Here is an 18969-nt window from a genome sequence, read left to right as displayed (position 1 = left end):
AGTTCCTGTTTAAACACACTCAATCCGACTGACTGAGATGTTTTGTATGAAAGTCCAGTTAAAGTCCAGTTATGTGAAACTGGTTTTTCTTTGGTGGCATTTCTATGTAGCTGCAAAGAAATGTGGCTCTAAAAATGATCAGTTCAGGTCAACTGAATAGAAAGGTGTGACACATTGAAGAGCTTTAAAGAGAACTGAAAAGAAATGAATCGTTTTCCTTCCAATTCACACTTATGCATCACTTTATGTTGGTCTATGACATAAAATCTCATCAAGAGACACAAAGATGTTTGTGTGTTTCTCAAACTTTGACTTAAAACTTAATTGTGAAGCAGCGCTCCACTTCAGTCACGCTCATGTGGATTCTTCACTGAAAGCGTCGACACAAGGAATAAAAAGATCAGTTCATTGTCATTTTTATTGAACACAAGAAAAAAGGTCATTGTGAAGGGTGTTACACTGCGGCTCATCTTGTTAAAGCCTCGAATCATCACTGATAAAGTGCACTTGCAGTTATCTGCCACGTAGAGACGCGTTCGTCTCGTCTTTCCCCTCGCCGAGGCCCAGCCATGTCCGACACGGTGCAGAACACCAAGACGCACCAGGACACAACTGAGCGTCCCGGTGAGGAGGAGTGCATAAGTTAATGGAAGCTCGGCATGTTTACGAGTCCGTTCACGTCGGCTCCTGCCACAGTTTTCTACAGTCTGAACCCATTCTTATTAGAGCGACGTGACAAACGCGAGCGTCGGCGCGCTCCTTCGATGACGTGGTTGTAAAGCGGCAGGCTTTTATTCTTCGCTGCCGACCGACCTCAAGCTTAAGACCTCTGCCATTTTCATATCTTCATTTTAAAAAAATATTTCCTATTCCTAGAGGTACTCTTCTACTCAGCTACACAAGTGTGTCTTCACGAAGAAAAATAATGCTCCGCTCAAGACGGCTGCAAAAGTCAGCATTTGAATCCGGTTTGGCACGTTTTCCTTCGGTCGCGGAGAACGAGATCTGCCTCTCCTGCTTCGCTCACGCAAACTCATTTAGTAAATTATTCATCCTACCTGTTATCTATGATGTGTGAAATGGTAATTCCTTACTTATGTGCAGCAAACAGGAATGTCAAAAACATTTGAGAAAAGTAAAGTTTGATCTTTTACTAATCTACAGGAAACGGCCAAAAATAATAATAATAAAAAAAGAAACCTTTCTAGTGGATGAAAATCTACAGTACAAAGGATCCACAAGGATCCTTGGCCTTCAGGACTCCAGTGTGCTACGTAAAAACATCTGACAAAAACCAAGACGAAACAAGCGAGCTGGTGTTCAATGTAGGAACATGGAAAAAAAACCCAAAACAACAAAACGCAAATACATCTGTGTGCAGTTCCAAAGAGATATGTGGTTAATTTCCCAATAGGTGGGGCGAGTTCAAGAGAAACATTTACCGCACGTCTCAAACGTACACCTCCCCTCGTTAAAATGACAGCTTTTAGTCGTAAAAACTGGAGCCATTATTACTAAACGTTGATATTATTCCCTCCTTTAATCTGACAAATATTCTGTGATTCAACTGAAAATCTAATCGATTGGAGGCGAAAATGTAATAAAAGCTTTCATAAACCTGTTTGCAAAAATGCGCCCGGTCTTAATCTAAAGCTTAATGGAAGCACCTTTTGATTCCATTTCAGCGTTCGTCTTTGATTCGTCTGCCACCTGTTGGATCAGAATAAGCTGAAAAGTGTTTCAGCTTTTCGAATTTCCTTCCATAAATGCAGAAGTAACAAAGGATGACAAATTATGTAATTGTACAAAGGCACCAGTCAGCAGGAGGTACAAAAAAGTGGCACATTGAAAACAGTCATAATTACTAGAAATAATGTGGGGAATGACAATGACTGCACTTTTTTTTTTTGTCCTCCCAAATATGAACGCAACAGTGAACTTTCAGCCACAGGATGCAACGTCCAGAGTGAAACACGGTGGTGGCAGCATCATACTCCGGGGTTACTTTTCTTCAAAGTATTGCCAAGTCAGGATGTAGGGATACCTACAAACTCCTGGCAAAGAAGGCTGAACGTCTGAATTCAATCAAAAGGTGCATCATCAAGTTATAGGTGTTAAAGCTGCAGTACGTAACTTTTATTTTTTAAAAAATAAAATATTTACTTTTTTTTTTTAAAGTGTCAGTATGAGATAGATAATCTATGAAAAAATCCCCCTCCTCTCAATGCAGAATGCAACACTCCCCGTCAGAAACAACCAATCAGAGGCAGGAGGAGTGTCTTAGTGCTGCCAATCACACCAGCAGACACGCTGCTAAATGTGATAATGTCGGAGATATTTTTTTACAGTTACAGGAAAACTGTTTGTCTGCCGTCATGATGGCCATGCTAACTAGCCTTAGCATTCATAGCAAGCTCAGCCGTGTTCCCAAACTAACTGTAATTAACAAATATGTAAAAAAACCCCACAAAAAACCCAATTTTAAAATTTTTTTAAATAAAAGTTACATAGTGCAGCTTTAAGGTGTGATCACATTTGTGCAACCAGGTTGTTGCTGCTTTTTCATGTCCACTATGTTCATCCCGAACAAATTTGTTTTTCTGTTAATTTGTCCAGGATATGTCATCGCTTTACATTTCATATATAAATATATATAAAAAAGAGGAGCGTAGACTATTGAGATCCCCTGTAATCCGGTACAGCCAGACACGCCGCACCAGAAAATGATTAACGAATAAACAAATCAGCTACTGATCCAAAAAGAAAAAAAAAAAAAGATGCAAATGCTCCATCTTCTCCACATTTGTTACCAACATAACATATTGCACCTGTTTGACTTTTCGATGCACATCAAGAGGTTATACCGTTGTGGAATGTGTCTCCTGACTTTGTCTTTTTAACCCACAAGCTTCACGTTAGGTATTACAGGGAGCCTAGGCAACACACCATCATTTATCAGTCAGCATGAAAAAAAAAACCCCAACATAATAAATATAATAAATTCAATAAATAGTTGGTTTCTTTTCAAACAAAAAAAAAACAAAAATTCAGCCAATTCCAGGCATCCATTTGACGGGAAAATAATCTGGGTTGCACCAATCAGTTGGCCAGAGATTAGAATCAGGCAATTCTCTGTTAATCAGCTCTAATCTCTGAATAAATGCATTTTCTAGCTTCGAAAACACACCAACCAACCACTCTCATGTCTGTTTTTCAGCTTAATAAAATGGAGATAATTTTACAGTTCTCTCATTTTCTGTGTTAATCAAAACTGCTGTCAATCTGCAGCCCACTTTTTCCTTTTTTTTTTTTAAACATCTCCCAAGTCTTGTATCACAAAATTTGATTTGGTCAACAGCGGATCAGAGCTGATCGGTATCGGCACGGAAGCGCCTGATTGGTGCGTCTCTAAAAAGCAGGTGTAGTGTTTAGAGTTTGTGGCTCAGTTAGTGTCGAAGGTTCTGATCGTTGGCTAATATTTTACAGCTTCGGTGGCTTCGGATTAACGCTCAGATATTGCTTCCGGTTGAGATTTCTCTGCGGATCGTACAGTGTTTGTCTCCAGCTTCATCCAGTCGCTTTAAAGTAGCAGAAAAATAGGGAACAGAAATAGCCCCAATGAGAGGAAACATGACTGGGTGGCACATGATGGACCTTACATAATTAAATCTGATATGGTTCAGTTCCTGACCACCGTCTGCAGGAGAAACCCAGGCTACTAGGTTTCTCCGTCTGCAGGCGGCTCCCAGCAGCAACGCCACGGTGCTGAGCGTTTTTGCTTTTCTTTAGTAAAGTGCAGTCCAGATGCAGGTGACTAAAAGACTAAAGGAGAAGGAGAGATGAAACAAAAACAAAACGAAAAAAAAAACAAAAAACACCCAGAAGAGAATTGGCACACATGTCAGAGAGGTGGGTAGGAGCAGGGAGTGGATGTGGAACGTCTGGGTCTCTTATCCTAAAAAAGTAAATAAAAAGCAACTCAGTCTTCTCTCAGTCGCCGACCCGGCACCGGCGTCACTCCCTCGACTGGTAGAAGAGGATGTATCCCGACTCGGAGTTCTTGGAAATGTCCGAGGTAAGTCCGTAGAACTCCTCGATGGCCTGGGCGTCGATTTTCTGCACGACACGGGGAGAAGGTGATCAGAACAGAGCGCGCCCGGACGGACGGACAAAGGCGGGCGGGCGGAGGCGACGCACCTCCACTATGTCGTCATCGAACAGAAGCCAGAAGCCGTGGCTCTTCACTATGGTGATGTAATGACCTCTGTTGGGGCCGCTGAGGTCACAGAAAAAAAGAAAAAAGAAAACGGGACTGAATTTTACAGAAACTGCTGCAGAAACTCCACAAGTGGCTCTAAAAAAATGATAAATCAACTAATGTTTTAAATATAAATTTGATAACAAATGCTAATTGTACCTGTGCATTTTTTTTCTCCATGTGAAAGAAAAACATTAGTGATATTGTTTTAGATCCTTTTCATTTTAATCTGTTTTGTCATTAAATTAGAAACAATGTACTTTTTAAATAAATTTCAACATCCAACATAAAGGAAACATATCCATCCTGTGCAAATATATTGTTTTTCTTTCATTTAAAACCTAAAACAGACAGAAGGATAGGTACCGTCAATTACCTGGAGTAGATATTTATCAAAACTTACAAGTTGTCTTTTTGTTTTTAAAAGTCAAGTAACATCTTAGATTTTGACAATCTAAGATGCAGACAGACCCCTTCTCCACAATAACTGCGTTTCCATGGACAATATAAACGTGCAAATTGGAATTCCAAAAGTAATTTTGAATAAAAGAAACATGGCAATTAAAAAAAATATTCTGGGGTTTTCAAAAAAAAAAAATCTTTTCGCTGGGATGAGGTGGTTTTCCGTCTGTATCGAAATTAGTGTATTCTGCAAAAGTGCAGTGGAATCACCTTTTTCGCACCACAGTCATGTGATCAACAACCTGGCAGAAAAAGGAAGACGACAACGGGAAGTGGTAGGAGCATGATGGAGCCGCTTGGTTTTTAATGTCGTGAACAAACTTATTCACATGATTTTTATTGCGGTTCTTATTTAATGGAAACACAGCAATTACGAACTTGTGATTTTTTTTTACATTAGCGGAATATCGACAGAGTTTTGCGAACATTTTTAATGGAAACGCCTCCTTCAGATGGGCGGACCTCACCTTCCGCAGTGGACCACCACTGCCACCAGGTCGTACATGCGGTCCAGGTTTACCGCGTCTCCAGATGTGTTGAAGAGGCGGAGCTCTAGAGGGAAAACCACCCGATAGGAGAGCTTGGTGTAGCGGTGCAGCTGCTCCATGTACTTGAACCTCTTCAGGTGTAGCGCCAGGATCATAGGAAGCTTCTTCACTCGCATCCTGCAGAGTAACAGGCAGACTTAGAGAGACCTCTTAGGCACGGCGCTATGCAAAAGTATTCACACATACAGTTTAAGACCACACACACACACCAAGCATTTTGTTGAGATTTTATGTGATGGAGTAAAAAGATGCTTCCGGAAGTGAGAATGCTTTAAAGTGCGGACTTCACTGACCTTTTCTGTGCTTCTTGCTTGCTGCAGCATGTTTCACAGTAGTATTTGTATTCACTGCACAACGTCTCTGTGTTGCTGAAGTCCCTGGAGGAGACAGCATGCCACCGGAGGCTCTGTTAATCTGAGCTGAAGCTGCTTCTTCAGCTGGGATTCAGTGTGTGATAAACCTAACCTACCTGAGACAGTGTGTTATTGATGTGTTCTGCTCCACGTCCACAGAAAGATCCAGGAAGTCCTCATCTTTGCTGCTGACCTGCAAGACAGCCATAAAACTCCAATGCATCTTTGCCTGATAGACTCAGAGAGGACAGGGTCCCACCATTTAAGACTTTCTAAGACCACTGTCCTGTAAGTTGTCTTGTAAACTGAGAACTGTGGGTGCTTTATTTTGTATGGCACATTGCTGCCATCTACTGGATGTTTTGGGGAAGGGGAAATGCGTTACTTTTATGTGGCTTAGGGCGTTTGTTCGGCTAGCGGTGAAGCAGATGGACGGATGTGTCTGTTGTGGTGTCGCATTCTGTTCAGTTTCTTCGAGGCAATGTCTGTAAGTGACATCTTATAGTTCAGAATGAGCGTTTGTGTTAACGTGTAAGGCCGAGTGAGTTGTCTATTGAATTTATGTTGGTTCTGAAGATAAATGTCAGTGAGTCGATTGTTGCTACGTCATTGCTAGCAGGCCGTTAGGATATTTTAGGCCATTACGTAGCGTTGTTTTGTACTTATGTAACTGTATGTGAAACATTTCTATTAGGTGTTTTGAGCTTATTCTGAGTTTGTGTTTGCAGTTTCACTCCGTTCTACATGGAAAATAAAGAGGAGCTGACAAATCCTGACTCGTGTGAAAGGAGTTTGGCTGATGGTTAGCGTTGGTTCAAGACACCATAGCGAGACCATTACAACCACTATGAATGAAATTTAAGACTTGAATTGCAACAGAAGAATTTGACTTAGGGGCCCCTCTTGTAGCTAATAACATCAGCACCTCTAGCATCTTCTGTGTCAGATTTAATGAAATCTGGGAGAGGGGGACTAGTTTAATTGGTCAACCTAAAAAGATAATCAGTTATAATTGCAGTTTACTAACTTGTATTTGTGAACAAACAGAGGTCAAACTCAAAGACTAAACTCACAGCATCAGATTGTTGCTATGGTAACAAAACAATTTAACTATGAATATTGTTCTTTGAACTTTTACATAGTAAACTTGCCAGCTATTTAAAATCTAACATATAAATGTTAACCAATTTAAATATTTTAATTTATGTATGCTGAAACCATTAAATCAAATTTAGCAACATTCATCATCTCAATAAACAAATGCTACATTTATGTATCTGTGGTCTGTGTTAAAATACTAGCATTTATGGGCCCCTGAAGCCCTGGGGGGCCTGATGGGAGCCGCTGACTTAATTTGGATTAAACAAAAGTGCAAATAATTAATATTCATTTTATTTGTGTTTTTTGATTTGTTGTTTTTAAGACTACTTGTGGGTTTAAATATCGTTTCACCGGCGATGTCTTCCCGTAAGATATAATTACCCAGTAATATATTTACCTTTCCTGTCTACTTAACATCTTTTAATACAAAAACACGGTGGATCACCGGTGGACCGCCTCGGCGCCCCGACCACCGGGCGTAGCAAGTTTTCTGGGGGAAACCCTGTATATCCCATGCAAATATGGGACTGTTGTCTTGTTCAGTTTGTCTATGTTGATTTCTGTCTGTCCCTAACAAATAAACTTAAAATATATATAAATAAAATACAATTGATTTAGGTAAATTCAAAACATTTTCAAATAGGTAAGGCTGGTACTTGATGACCCTCGCCCAGCCAACTTGCCGGTAAATTTGCACTTATCCATGATCGACAAAAGAAACCAAGCTAGCTAGCAAGAGTACATTAGCAGTTAGTTAGCGTTAGCCTGAAGCGCCTCGAGTCACAGAACGCAATGAAAATGCTGAACTGTTGCCTGATGGGAAGTCCCTCAAAGAAAGAAAAACTACATAGAATATCCGAGATTAAATCATAATGCCTCAACAAAATTCAAGACGTAGTTAAGACCAACTTACATTGTTTTAAAGAATCTAAGACGTTTTAAGACCTTAATTTTAGATACATGAATTTAAGGCTTTTTAAGGATGCGTGGAGAAGTGTTTTCCATGTTGCCCCTCCTAAATGTGTATTTCACAGAGGAAGTGTTGCCTTAACACAGGGCAGAGTCTTGGGTGTTTACAGGGGTTGCTCAGGGCAACCTGGCCTTCTGCTCGCCCTCAGAACTGTGTAAACAAAGCCTCTATAGATCACACCTCTGAATTTAGGGTGACACGCGCACGCGCACACACACACACAAAACCGTGCAGCATTAAAAACAAATAAAACAAGCTCTGCTCTTACATACTGTTTCACAGTTTAAGCACCGCGTCTCATTGGTCAGTGTGCCTTGGAAGATGTCGTGAACCCATGTGGGCTCCGTTTTGTTCTCCATCTCGGCCTCGGCGGTGACAGCCGTGCCGTTGTTCTTCAGGCGCCCGTTCTGCTTCTCCTGCTTCTTCTCCTCCTGCAGTATGTCCGCCACCGTGTTCAGCAGATAGTTGAGGAATTCGTGTGCATCTTGTTGCATGTAGTTGTCGAACAGATCTGCAGGGAGACGAAGGTGGGGAGGAAACAAAGATCGCTTTCAGACAGAAACAAGTGGGTCAAAATGTGTGCAGTTTGATCTTATAATGGAGATTTTTTTGCCTCCCTTATTTTGACCTCATACTGCAAGAACATTCTGCAAGCCTCTGATGAAACTGGTTGGTTTTTGGGTCCATTTTGGTTTCAGTTTTATTCCAAAAGGGATCAGTGTGTATGTTTGGCAATGTGATATTTATCTGAATAGAAAAATAAAAGGACTATTCTAGGAATGAACTGATAAATATCCGATATTAAAATTGCTGTTATGGCCGATAATTGATATAAATATTGGATATATTTCACTACCATTGTGACACTTTTAGGGAAAAAAATGACCAGAAACAGGTGGCAATAAAGTAAAAACAAGAAAAAAGTAAATATTGGTTGTTCATATTAGGACAGTTTTAATAATTGGACTGATATCAAAATGTTGAAAAATGGCCAATATCGATTTTAGAGCTAATTATTCCAAAATATTTAGCTCCAAATTTTTAGAGCTAAAAATTTTGCTGTAAACTTTTTTTAGCTATATGTTGGCAAAGCTGGGCATTTAAATGCAAAACATAATATTGTAAATATGGACAAGAGAATCAGAAGCATTAATGTGAAACAAGGCACATAGAGATATGATGATTTTAAGAAAACATGTAGACAAATGAAAACCTTTTCTCTTTGCTACTTTATCATAAATCCAAACAGGATTTTTTCCAACAGCAGGGAAGAAAAGTGTTTAACAATGTGAGTCACCTATAGATGTAATAATATTAGCGTTAGCACTGCTACTCCTTACTCTGCCTCTCTATAAAAAAAACAGTTTCTGACTTCTGAAACTGTAGGCCAAGTAAACAGAGTTCAGACTCTGCTGATAATACATACAGCACCTGTACACACTCCTGTTTTCATGCATAATGTGAGAGGTGAAATTGAGAAGTGGAGGAGACGAGCTGAGCAGGGCAAAAAAAAAAACCTCCACAGAGGAGGCAGCTGACCAAAGCTGGGCCCAGACAGAGATCACATTGTTCACTCATACATAAAGGCCTTCCTGAATATGGACAGCAGAGAACAATCAGGTTTTCTGTCAGCCCTGCTCTAAACGACCTTAACACCAACATGCAGATGCCCTTCACCCTAAATATTCAGATTACATTAGAGCTGAAACGGCTGCAAACACACAACACAAACCTGAGCTCTCCACGTATTGCGTTAAGAGAACAGGAAACCTCCGGCTCTATCCAAACCACACAGCGGAGGAGCGTTCATCCGACTGTAAGACTTTGTGTGTTTTAGTCAGCCATGGCGCGCTCACCGTTCTCCTTTCGTAGCCGGGAGATGAACTTCTTGGGCGGGATGACGCCCACTTTCTTCTTCTGTGTGGCGATGGAGTGGAAAAGGTCAGCCAGGCATGTGAGCAGGTTCTCCTTCTTCTTCTGCTGGGCTTTGTAGGAAAGCACGTTCTCCCGGAAAGGCCGGCAGAAGTAGAGGGCCTGCAGCACCGAGTTGCAGTAGCACGTGTTTCCGAACTGGGGAGAGACGGAGGAGCCGAGTCAAACCAAGAACCACGATATCGTCCAGGTGTACTTTTAGTCTGCAACCTGTGTATTCATATAAAGTTTAATGTATTTTAATAAGATTTAATGTGATGGACCAACACAAATTAAAGCAGAATGTTTTCTTTTACAACCAAACATCTAAAAAGTGTGGCATGCATTTGCATTTAGCCACATCTGCCTAAAAACTCCTAAGTAAAGTCCAGATCCACTTATTGACATCTGCAGCGAGGCAACTTCACAAGACACACTTGACCTTTATGAAGGAGCGGCAAATAAAGAAATTTGACTTTTTTTTTTTAAAGAATGGAAGAAAAATAGAGAGAAAGAAACAAAGAAAGGAAAGGAAAGAAAAAAACAACAAAGAAAAGAGAAGAAAAATAAACATACTAGAAAATTTCGGAAGAAATTTAGCCGGGGCCTGCCAAGGCGCGCCCGTGGGGTTCGGGCCCGGCGTCGTCACGCCACAAATCGGCGTCGACGCCAAAGAACGCCGCAACGTGACCAGTGGCACGCGGAGAACCGCAAGAACGTTAAGCGAGGCGGACGTGCACCATTCGGTACGATTTAAAATGTTGTCAAGGCTTTTATTTTGGAAGTTTCAGTATGCTTCATTTCAAAGGGCCAAACTAATCCCATGCGTAATAGTCCTTGGGTTAAAATAGTTATATAATGCTGAAAACAGCAATTACATGATGTAAAAATATTCAAGGCTTTTATTTTGAAATTATTATTATGCTCCATTTCAAAGTTCCAAACTAATCCCATGTGTAACAGTGCTTTGGATGAAAAAGTCATATACGGCCAAAAAGAGCAATTACATGATGTAAAAATATTCAAGGCTTTTATTTTGAAATTTTCAGTATGCTTCATTTCAGAGGGCCAAACTATTCCATTGTGTAACAGTGCTTTGGATAAAAAAGTCACATAAAGCCAAAAACCGCAATTACATGATGTAAAAATATTCAAGGCTTTTATTTTGAAATTATTATTATGCTCCATTTTAAAGTTCCGAACGAATCCCATGTGTAACAGTGCTTTGGATGAAAAAGTCATACAAAGCCAAAAAGAGCAATGACCTGATGTAAAAATATTCAAGGCTTTTATTTTGAAATTATTATTATGCTCCATTTTAAAGTTCCGAACTAATACCACGTGTAACATTGCTTTGGATGAAAAAGTCACATAAAGCCAAAAACAGCAATTACCTGATGTAACAACATTCAAGGCTTTTATTTTGAAATTATTATTATGCTCCATTTTAAAGTTCCGAACTAATCCCATGTGTAACATTGCTTTGGATGAAAAAGTCATATACGGCCAAAAAGAGCAATTACATGATGTAAAAATATTCAAGGCTTTTATTTTGAAATTATTATTATGCTCCATTTTAAAGTTCCAAAGTAATCCCATGTGTAACAGTGCTTTGGATGGAAAAGTCAAATAAAGCCAAAAAGAGCAATTACGTCATGTAAAAATATTCAGGGCTTTTATTTTGAAATTTTCAATATGCTTAATTTTAAAGTTCCAAACTAATCCCATGTGTAACAGTTACTGAGTTAAATCAGTTATATACAGCCCATAGCAGCAGGTAGTTCTAAAGGCCAGTTCTCAGTCCTGATCTGTTTCAACTGAGGATAGATAGAACTACAGCGATGCGTATTTGTAGTCCAAACCAGCAGCCAATAGCCTCTTGAGTTCCGTTGCTATGGCAAATAATGGTCTCAGCAGGTGTGAGCTCTGAGCTCTCAAACACACAATTGTGTGTTTGAGCAAACACGTTTTACTGACAAAAAAGCATTGGAAACAAATCCTTCCTGGTCGGGAACCGTAATACATATTCGAAAAGCGTTTTAAGTGTATGACAGTTCAATGTGTCTTCTGCGATAGTCCCGAGATTCATATCTGTACCTCACTCAGAGCATTTACAGTGATGAGAGAAAGAAATGTTGTGCCCAGATCTGAACCTAGATGGGCTGTCACTCTAATTTGAGCAAAAATGAGAAACTTTGGGTCGCTTAGAGGCAAATTGTGGACAAACCGTAACTGGTATCGACGAGCCGTCTTCACTTTCGAAGAGATCACAGACGTATCTACAAAATGAAATTTGAATGGCATTTCTAGGTGAATTTGTGACGACACAGCAAATCCTTAAAAATAGGGTATTTCTAGGATTTTTCCCATTGACTTATAATGGGGTTTTTTTCGTAGTTTTTTGCGAATTATGTCGCCACGTTAAGCCCAAATCCCACCAAAAGTAATAGCTGGAATGGCGTGAATTTTCTGCACGTTTTGATACCTCATTTGTAGGTGTGCACCCAGCAGTATGAGCCGCATTAACGGTTACGGAAGAAAAATAAAGAATAAAGAAACACTTTCTCCGACAATAGTAATAGGTTCCTGCCATTGCTTTGCATGGCAGGCCCCAATAAAGGAAAGAAACAAATAAAGAAATAGAAAGCAGTAAAGCAAGCAAGCAAGAAAGAAACAAAAAAAAGAACACAAGCAAAGAAAGAAAGCAGGGAAGAAAAAAATGCTCTGATCAGATGAGAAAATGTAGCTTTCTATCCTTGATATCAACTTAAAAACACCATTCCCACTCTAAACATGGTGGTGGCAGCATCATGCTGGCGGTCAGAGTTGACAGGAAGATGGAAGGAGCAGAAAGAAAACTTCTTAAGAAGTTCCCCTTCCAGCAACCCTGAACACACAGCTAACGATAGAAAGGAACGGTTCCAATCAGAGAACATTTGTGGTTAGAATGGCCCAGTCAAAGTCCACAACTGAATGCGATTAAGAATTAGTGGAAATACCCTGAAATTGCTGTTCATCTGAACTCGCTTTGGGGGTGAAAGAAGAACAGGCGAAAATTTCTGAATGTGGATGTGAAAAGGTCCCACAGCTGGAGTTACAGTACAAGTGACTGACTGGGGATTGATCAGTGAGAAATATAGAAGTTTATTTTGAAAATCATGTTTCGTCTTTCTTCTACTTTATAATTATACTCTACTTTGTGTCGATCCATTACCTTAAATCCCAATAAAAAATAAAAAACAGAAATTCGTGTCTGTAACGGGGCACAATGTGAAAAACAATGAGAGTTATCATTTGCAAGGTCCCGTATTTAGTGGGAAGTGTCGGGAAACGTGTTTGTTTACAGACATTAAAGATGCAGGACATCCCGTGATTAACAAACAGCTCTGTTACCTTGAACGCCAGCTGTCCAAAAGCAGACGTGACTCACTCCCCTTCGCCGTTTTGTTTTGAAATAAGACCCCGGTATTATTTGGCAATGAGTGCTGTGAATGCATGAGAGGACTTAGTGAAACTCACGTTGACCAATCCGAAGTAGTGCTCGTTGATCGGGAATTGCTCTGGGCCGATGTCTTTCTCCAGAGCGGAGGCATTGGTGCCCTGAGGGAGCAAAAACATGCGGTCAGGATCGCCAACATGGCTGGAGGCCTTGAAGTGACAGCGTGCTGGTCGACTGCAGTCAGGGTTTTCTCTAGGAACTTTTTAAACCGTGGCAACGGGATGTTTGCACGAGAGCGGGTTACACAATGCTGCTGATTAAATATTGTAATGAGGCAGCCTTCAAAATGTACGTACGTTACGGTCACTCAAATGCAGCAGAGGTTAACATTAGGATTGTTTTCACAGGCTTGAATGCAGCCAATTTAACCTTCCTTAGGTACCCTTCTTCTCCCTTTTCTCTACTTCGGACTGCGGTCTGTAGTTTTACTTTACTTCTGAAAGCGGCGCAGCGCACAGTAGCCAGCAACACAGCCGGACAGGAGCCGGTGGTGTTGGTCAGGCCTGTCACAATAATCAATAAGTCAATGAATCGCATGATAAATTAAAACCCAATAATTTCCATATTGGCATGATTTATTGTTTATCTTTTTTTCTCTCTCTTTCTACCAAAAACTGGATGATAAAAGTCTTCAGTTTGGTGTTTTGGTCTCAACTAGCCCTTATTTTGAAGGACAATTTTGTTTACACAGACTTCAAAGTTAATTTTGTTATTTATTTTTATTTCAAATGTCTTCCTGTGTTAAATGTTCATTAGAACCTAAAGAATACATTTCTGAATGTGTTCTTGAATTATTATTACGCCATTACCATAATTTTATTTTTGAAAAATGGTCTCAAAACAACAATATTATTGTTTATTGCAATAACTTCTGGAACAATTTATCGTCCAGCAAAATTTATTGGGACAGGCTTTTCGGTTCGCCATGATCGATTACATGCAGGGGAAACTGCAGATGCACCGATCCGATACTAATATCTGTTTTGGTCCGGATATTGAATTTTTTTTTTCTTAGATCAGGTATGTGTGACAATGTGTCAGCTCCAAAGGGCAAATCTAGTCAGTCTAATTATATGCTTTATTATTTATTTTACATTATATCTAGAATTTCTAATTTCAAAGAAGGTTTGTTGCAGTTTATTTTTATATGTCTGACCAAGGTAGTCAACTTGTTGCTTTTCAGTTTTATTTTACATTGGTTGTTAAGCTCCTAATTGCACTGGTTTAACAGATTAAAGGCGTATTGTTTTTACATGTTTGACCCAGCTTGTGAAGCTATTGGTGTATTTAAGTATGCTATACTGGGGAAGAGCAACCAAATAAATTTATAATTCAGCACATTTATGTCTATGTTTAAAGGTTAAGTCAATTCAGGGCTGTTTTTCTGTATCAGATTGGCATCAGTCGATACTAAAATGTATCAGGTATCTGTATCGGAAGTGAAAAAAGGTGGCTCGATGCGTTCCTAGAGGATAATGAAGTGTAACAACTAAAAAGGATAAATCATAAAGGCAGAAAAGCACAGTCTTTCAACGCCGAAAACAGATACGCTCTAAACAAGCAGAGTCATGTCAAAAGTCAGGAGGATTTAGATCCTGGTTGCAGAGACGGAGCACTTATCTCCTGTCACAACCTTTTCTTTTGTAGGAGCTCAAAGCTTTTCCAAATGAACCGCAGCTTTGTTGAGAGAACACAGCGGACAGTTTAGTTTGGGGATGTCTTTGGCTTTTATTGGCCTTCATTTCTTTCTGTCAAAGTGCAGTCTGAATGCCCCATTGTCCGTTTATCCGCCTCCAGAACACGAACGCAGGACGGCAAACTGTCTGCACCCATCATAACAGGAAGGTCTGCTAATGCGTACTTTAACTCTACCTAAAAACCCGGCTAATATATACAGAACATTTATGAGAGACGGAGAAAAGACTGATCCAGGCTCTGTTGCGTGGATTTAAACTCTTACTGACACTTTAGACCAGAATGATTACTGCTTTCAGTTTTACAATTGGTCACAATGAGCACAAGAATGATCTAAAAAGTAAAAACACTAAAGTTTCACATTTTCATTGATGTTCTGCCCAAAATCAGACAGGTCCACTCTTGAGCTCAATTATCATGCAGAATATGAACACTGTTTCTGACAACCAGTCACAGCGGACAGTAAACAAAGGACATGAAAGTTTTACAAGTTTAGCTTTGGTTGAAGTGTACAATTGAGTACAATTACATATTATTATTGGAAAACTTTGCCTGTTTATTTTGGAACAGATCCCTTTTCAGTTCCATCTACTAACAGAAAATATGACAGATTATGATGCCTGATCAAACCAAAACATCAGGGTGACCTCCTGTTGATTTAATGGAGTCATATAACCGTATTTCCTTACAGTAGACCATGAGGAGAATATAAAAAAAAAAGCTTTTTAAAGCAGGTATGAAAGATTCACATTTTAAAAGGTAGGAACTGATGAAAGTCTTAAGCATACTGACAAAGCTGGCGCTAATTTGGACCCCAAAAACATCTGTACTAGTCACTAAAACCTGCAAAATGTATAAAATGACCAGCACTTGAACATCTATTAAGATTTATTGATCAACATAAAGAACATGCTTAATCCCATCAGTCCTGCCAATCAAACATAAGCATTTTTCCCACACCCCATCAAACTAAATATCTTTTTTAAAATTCGGTCATATATCTCTGAACCACATAACTAAGGTATTACAAAAACAGCAGACATCAGGTAGCCTGCCCTGGTGGTCATTTGCTGTAAAAAAGAAAATCAATTATATTTGCTGCAGGGCAGAACAAGGAGAGAATCTCTTAATTGTTTTCCTCAAATTCAGATGCATACATACAATACCATTACACCTTTAAAAATCCAGAACAGCCCAGACGGTGATATGATTGCTTTGTCTTTGCTTATCCTAAGACAATTTAAAATAACTAAATAAACACACACCGGCAGCTTCATTTAAAGCAACATGCAACACACCTTCTACCTTGTGTGACATCGAGAAAAAAAAAAGAAAGTAAAGAGACATTCTTAAAACATACTGACTGACAATGGTAAGAGAGAGTCACCGTCCACAGCAAAACAAGTTCTGTACCAACAAAGGCCACTCAGTGAGGATGAAGACATTAGTTCAAAAAACAACATAAAAATATAAAAGCAGCACGTCAAGACATCAACCGCTAAATGAAAGCTTTGGGTAGAAGTGGGTCAGTGACCCAAAGCACGCTGCCAGATTAGCAACAAAGTGTCTTTAAGGTCAACAAAATCAGCGTTTTGAAGAGACCACCACAATGACGTCAGTGGAAAAACTGTGGGCAGTTAAAAAAAAAGAAAAAGTATTTGTGTACGAGCAAGACGGCCAAGAAACTAGACTCAGTTACACTGGTTCTGTCAGGAGGAATGGACCAGAACTGTTTCAAAATACTGTTAGAAGCTTTTGGAGGGAAACCCACAACCCTTGACCAAGATCATACAGTTTAAAGGACCGTTCTACCAAATACTGTGAAAATTATTATTATTATTTTTTTATTATTGTAGAAAGTGATTTGAAAACTCAAGTGGTTTTCTCTCATTATTGTGGCGTTTGTGAAGCAGGCATTATTTGGTCATCCTAGCTGCCCTGAAGTGATTGGTATCATTGAATATAGCACATCAAGACAAAATAAGTTTACTGTACATAAACATTTGTTTTCAGTTGTTTTATACCAGCTGCGTCCTCCATGTTTCAGACGCATTTGCTCCAAAACAAATGAATCAAATGGCCGAATTACTTCCACTGTACACCTCTGGTTTTGGAAATGCAAAGATACACATCTGCATTTAGATCAAAGGGTGTTTCATGGCTTTTTGATGTGTCAAATGTTACAATATTAATTCTTTAAACCACATTTACAGGCATTCTTTTGTCTTCTGTGTAAGCTTGGCTCTGATTTTAAAAAAAGAAGAAGAAAAAGATGCAAAGGACATTTCTACTGCAACTTTGGTACTCCAAGCCTCCACAGATTAAACCCCGCAATACATGGATCAGTCAGACCTGCACTGGATTATCCTACACAACAAGCACAATGCTCAGAGTCGTACAGGGATAAAGTATAACAGTGCACAAAAGCAGAGCTCAGAGAAGACTAATACTGGCGGGTTTTGACATCAGTGACCCGTCTAAATAAAGCAGGGGCCAGTGGCATTAACACAGGCATTAAGTGTGTTCTTCCCCACTCTTCTCCAGCCATGAACACAACGTTAAACACAGATTAGTGCAGACTCCTGCTCTCTGCTGCAGCTCCACATTATGCAACCAGGACCGAGAAGCTGACAGGGGCTCAGAAGCGGCTTCATTCTCCTGTCAGCCACAGCTGACAGACGTACAAATTACCCCACTCTGTGGGAACACGCCGGTCTGGTGTCCGTGGCCTGTGTGAACAACAAGGTGTTTAAAGAAGCCCCCCGCACCTCCGTGGACACCCCGTGCTTCCTCCTGTGAGGAGTCCCGGTCCGGGCGCAGGTGGGAGGCAACCCAGCCACAAACATCCCCGTTCAAAACTGTTGCTGCAAACCAATCAATACCTACGCGGAGGTTTACTCACCATATTACAAATGGAGGCGATGTTTCTGACAGTCATTTAGTTCACAGTGTCCCCCACACCGCCATTTCTATAAAATAAACAGAGCTGGGCGACGCTGAGAAACGAAGTTCATTCGCAGCCGCGGCTGGAGGCCAAACCGCAACCCCGGCCGTCGGAGAGCACCATGCAGCCGGGGAAACACCGAGCCGAGGGCCGCGCCGCGCTCACCGTCCACACAGCTTCATCCTCGCACACATGTTGAAGGAAGCGTAGCTTAAAAACTGACAGCGTCCGGAGGAGAGGAGAAGTTACGGGCTAGCAGCGACCAGAAAACTATCCCACTGCGCGAGGAAGTGATGTAGTCCCGCCCACTAGAGCAAAGCCCCGCTGCTGATTGGTCCAGAGTTCCAGGTTTGATTGACGGGACAGCCTGACCATACACAGAGCTGCACGGCGAAGTTTAACTGAGTTGCAACCAATCGCCATCAACTAACTGAAAATATTGATCTAGGGACATGTAGTTTATTTGAGGAAAGCGACTTGCTCACCGTTCATACAAAGAAATAATGATAAGAAAAAAAACAATGATTAAATAACTAATATAGTCGAAGGGTTTTCATTTCTCATATATAATTAATCAAGTAGAAATGTTTAAAATCTAATACGGGAGGCTTCTTCAGAAACCTCGTACAAAAGTGAATTTCCTCTAGTTTATCCTCTAGTTTTGTCCCTTTATACTGTTTAAATCTAAGCTAATTAAATGTAAATTTATGGTACAATATGAAATCAAGTGATTGGTATAAAAATGTCATTTTATACCAATCACTTGATATTCTATCTTAATTTTATTAGATTTTATTTTTAGAATTGTTTTCATTTGAGAAATAACAAAAATAATGGCATATAATATAATGGCATATAATACTAGTATTAAATTATTTCTATCAACTGCAATGTTATTATTCTAACTTTGATCATTTTTACTATTATATTTTTATTCAGCTATCTTTATCTTAATAGTATATAATTTATACACATTGTTTTTGTTGTTAAAGGTGCTCTTTATACAGAAAGTGACTTAAGTTGACATTTATCTACATGTTTGGTATTTATTCACACATTTCTGTAACAACGCAGCACATAGAACATCTGTTTAGCTTCCTGGGAATATTGAATAAACAAAATGGTTAAATATCATAATCAGTAAGCTTATCACACATAATTTATAATAATTACTTTCATTGTTGACACAATTGTAACTTTTTAAACGTCCATTTAGTTAATTTTATTT

The 18969-nt window shown here is 39.7% G+C and overlaps 1 protein-coding gene across 2 annotated transcripts; it reads right to left on the bottom strand.

The window, feature by feature from the left end:
- Positions 1 to 399: 399 nt before the first annotated feature.
- On the bottom strand, positions 400 to 18062 carry usp46 (ubiquitin specific peptidase 46). 2 transcript variants are annotated; one of them, XM_032572636.1, is made up of 9 exons: positions 17700 to 18061; positions 13123 to 13203; positions 9549 to 9762; positions 7965 to 8203; positions 5738 to 5814; positions 5562 to 5645; positions 5188 to 5385; positions 4198 to 4276; positions 400 to 4116 (listed from the first exon to the last, which is right to left on the bottom strand). In XM_032572636.1, exons 1-9 carry the CDS (start codon positions 17733 to 17735, stop codon positions 4015 to 4017), a joined length of 1110 nt encoding a protein of 369 aa, XP_032428527.1. In that variant the 5' UTR covers positions 17736 to 18061; the 3' UTR covers positions 400 to 4014. The 2 variants fall into 2 exon arrangements, with proteins under 2 accessions (XP_032428527.1, XP_032428529.1); XM_032572638.1 differs by lacking the exon at positions 4198 to 4276 and having other exon boundaries at positions 17700 to 18062.
- Between the last annotated feature and the right edge of the window lie 907 nt (positions 18063 to 18969).

The sequence above is a fragment of the Xiphophorus hellerii genome, chromosome 9, assembly GCF_003331165.1.
Source record: "Xiphophorus hellerii strain 12219 chromosome 9, Xiphophorus_hellerii-4.1, whole genome shotgun sequence".
Lineage (NCBI taxonomy): Eukaryota > Metazoa > Chordata > Actinopteri > Cyprinodontiformes > Poeciliidae > Xiphophorus > Xiphophorus hellerii.
This window is presented reverse-complemented; position numbering and strand designations above follow the sequence as displayed.

Coding starts and splice junctions, on each gene's coding strand:
- usp46 (XM_032572636.1), bottom strand. CDS start 17,735: ATGACTGTCAGAAACATCGCCTCCATTTGTAATATG. Junction 13,204..17,699: donor TCGCCTCCATTTGTAATATG/GTGAGTAAACCT, acceptor TTGCTCCCTCAG/GGCACCAATGCCTCCGCTCT. Junction 4,117..4,197: donor TCGATGACGACATAGTGGAG/GTGCGTCGCCTC, acceptor CGTGTCGTGCAG/AAAATCGACGCCCAGGCCAT.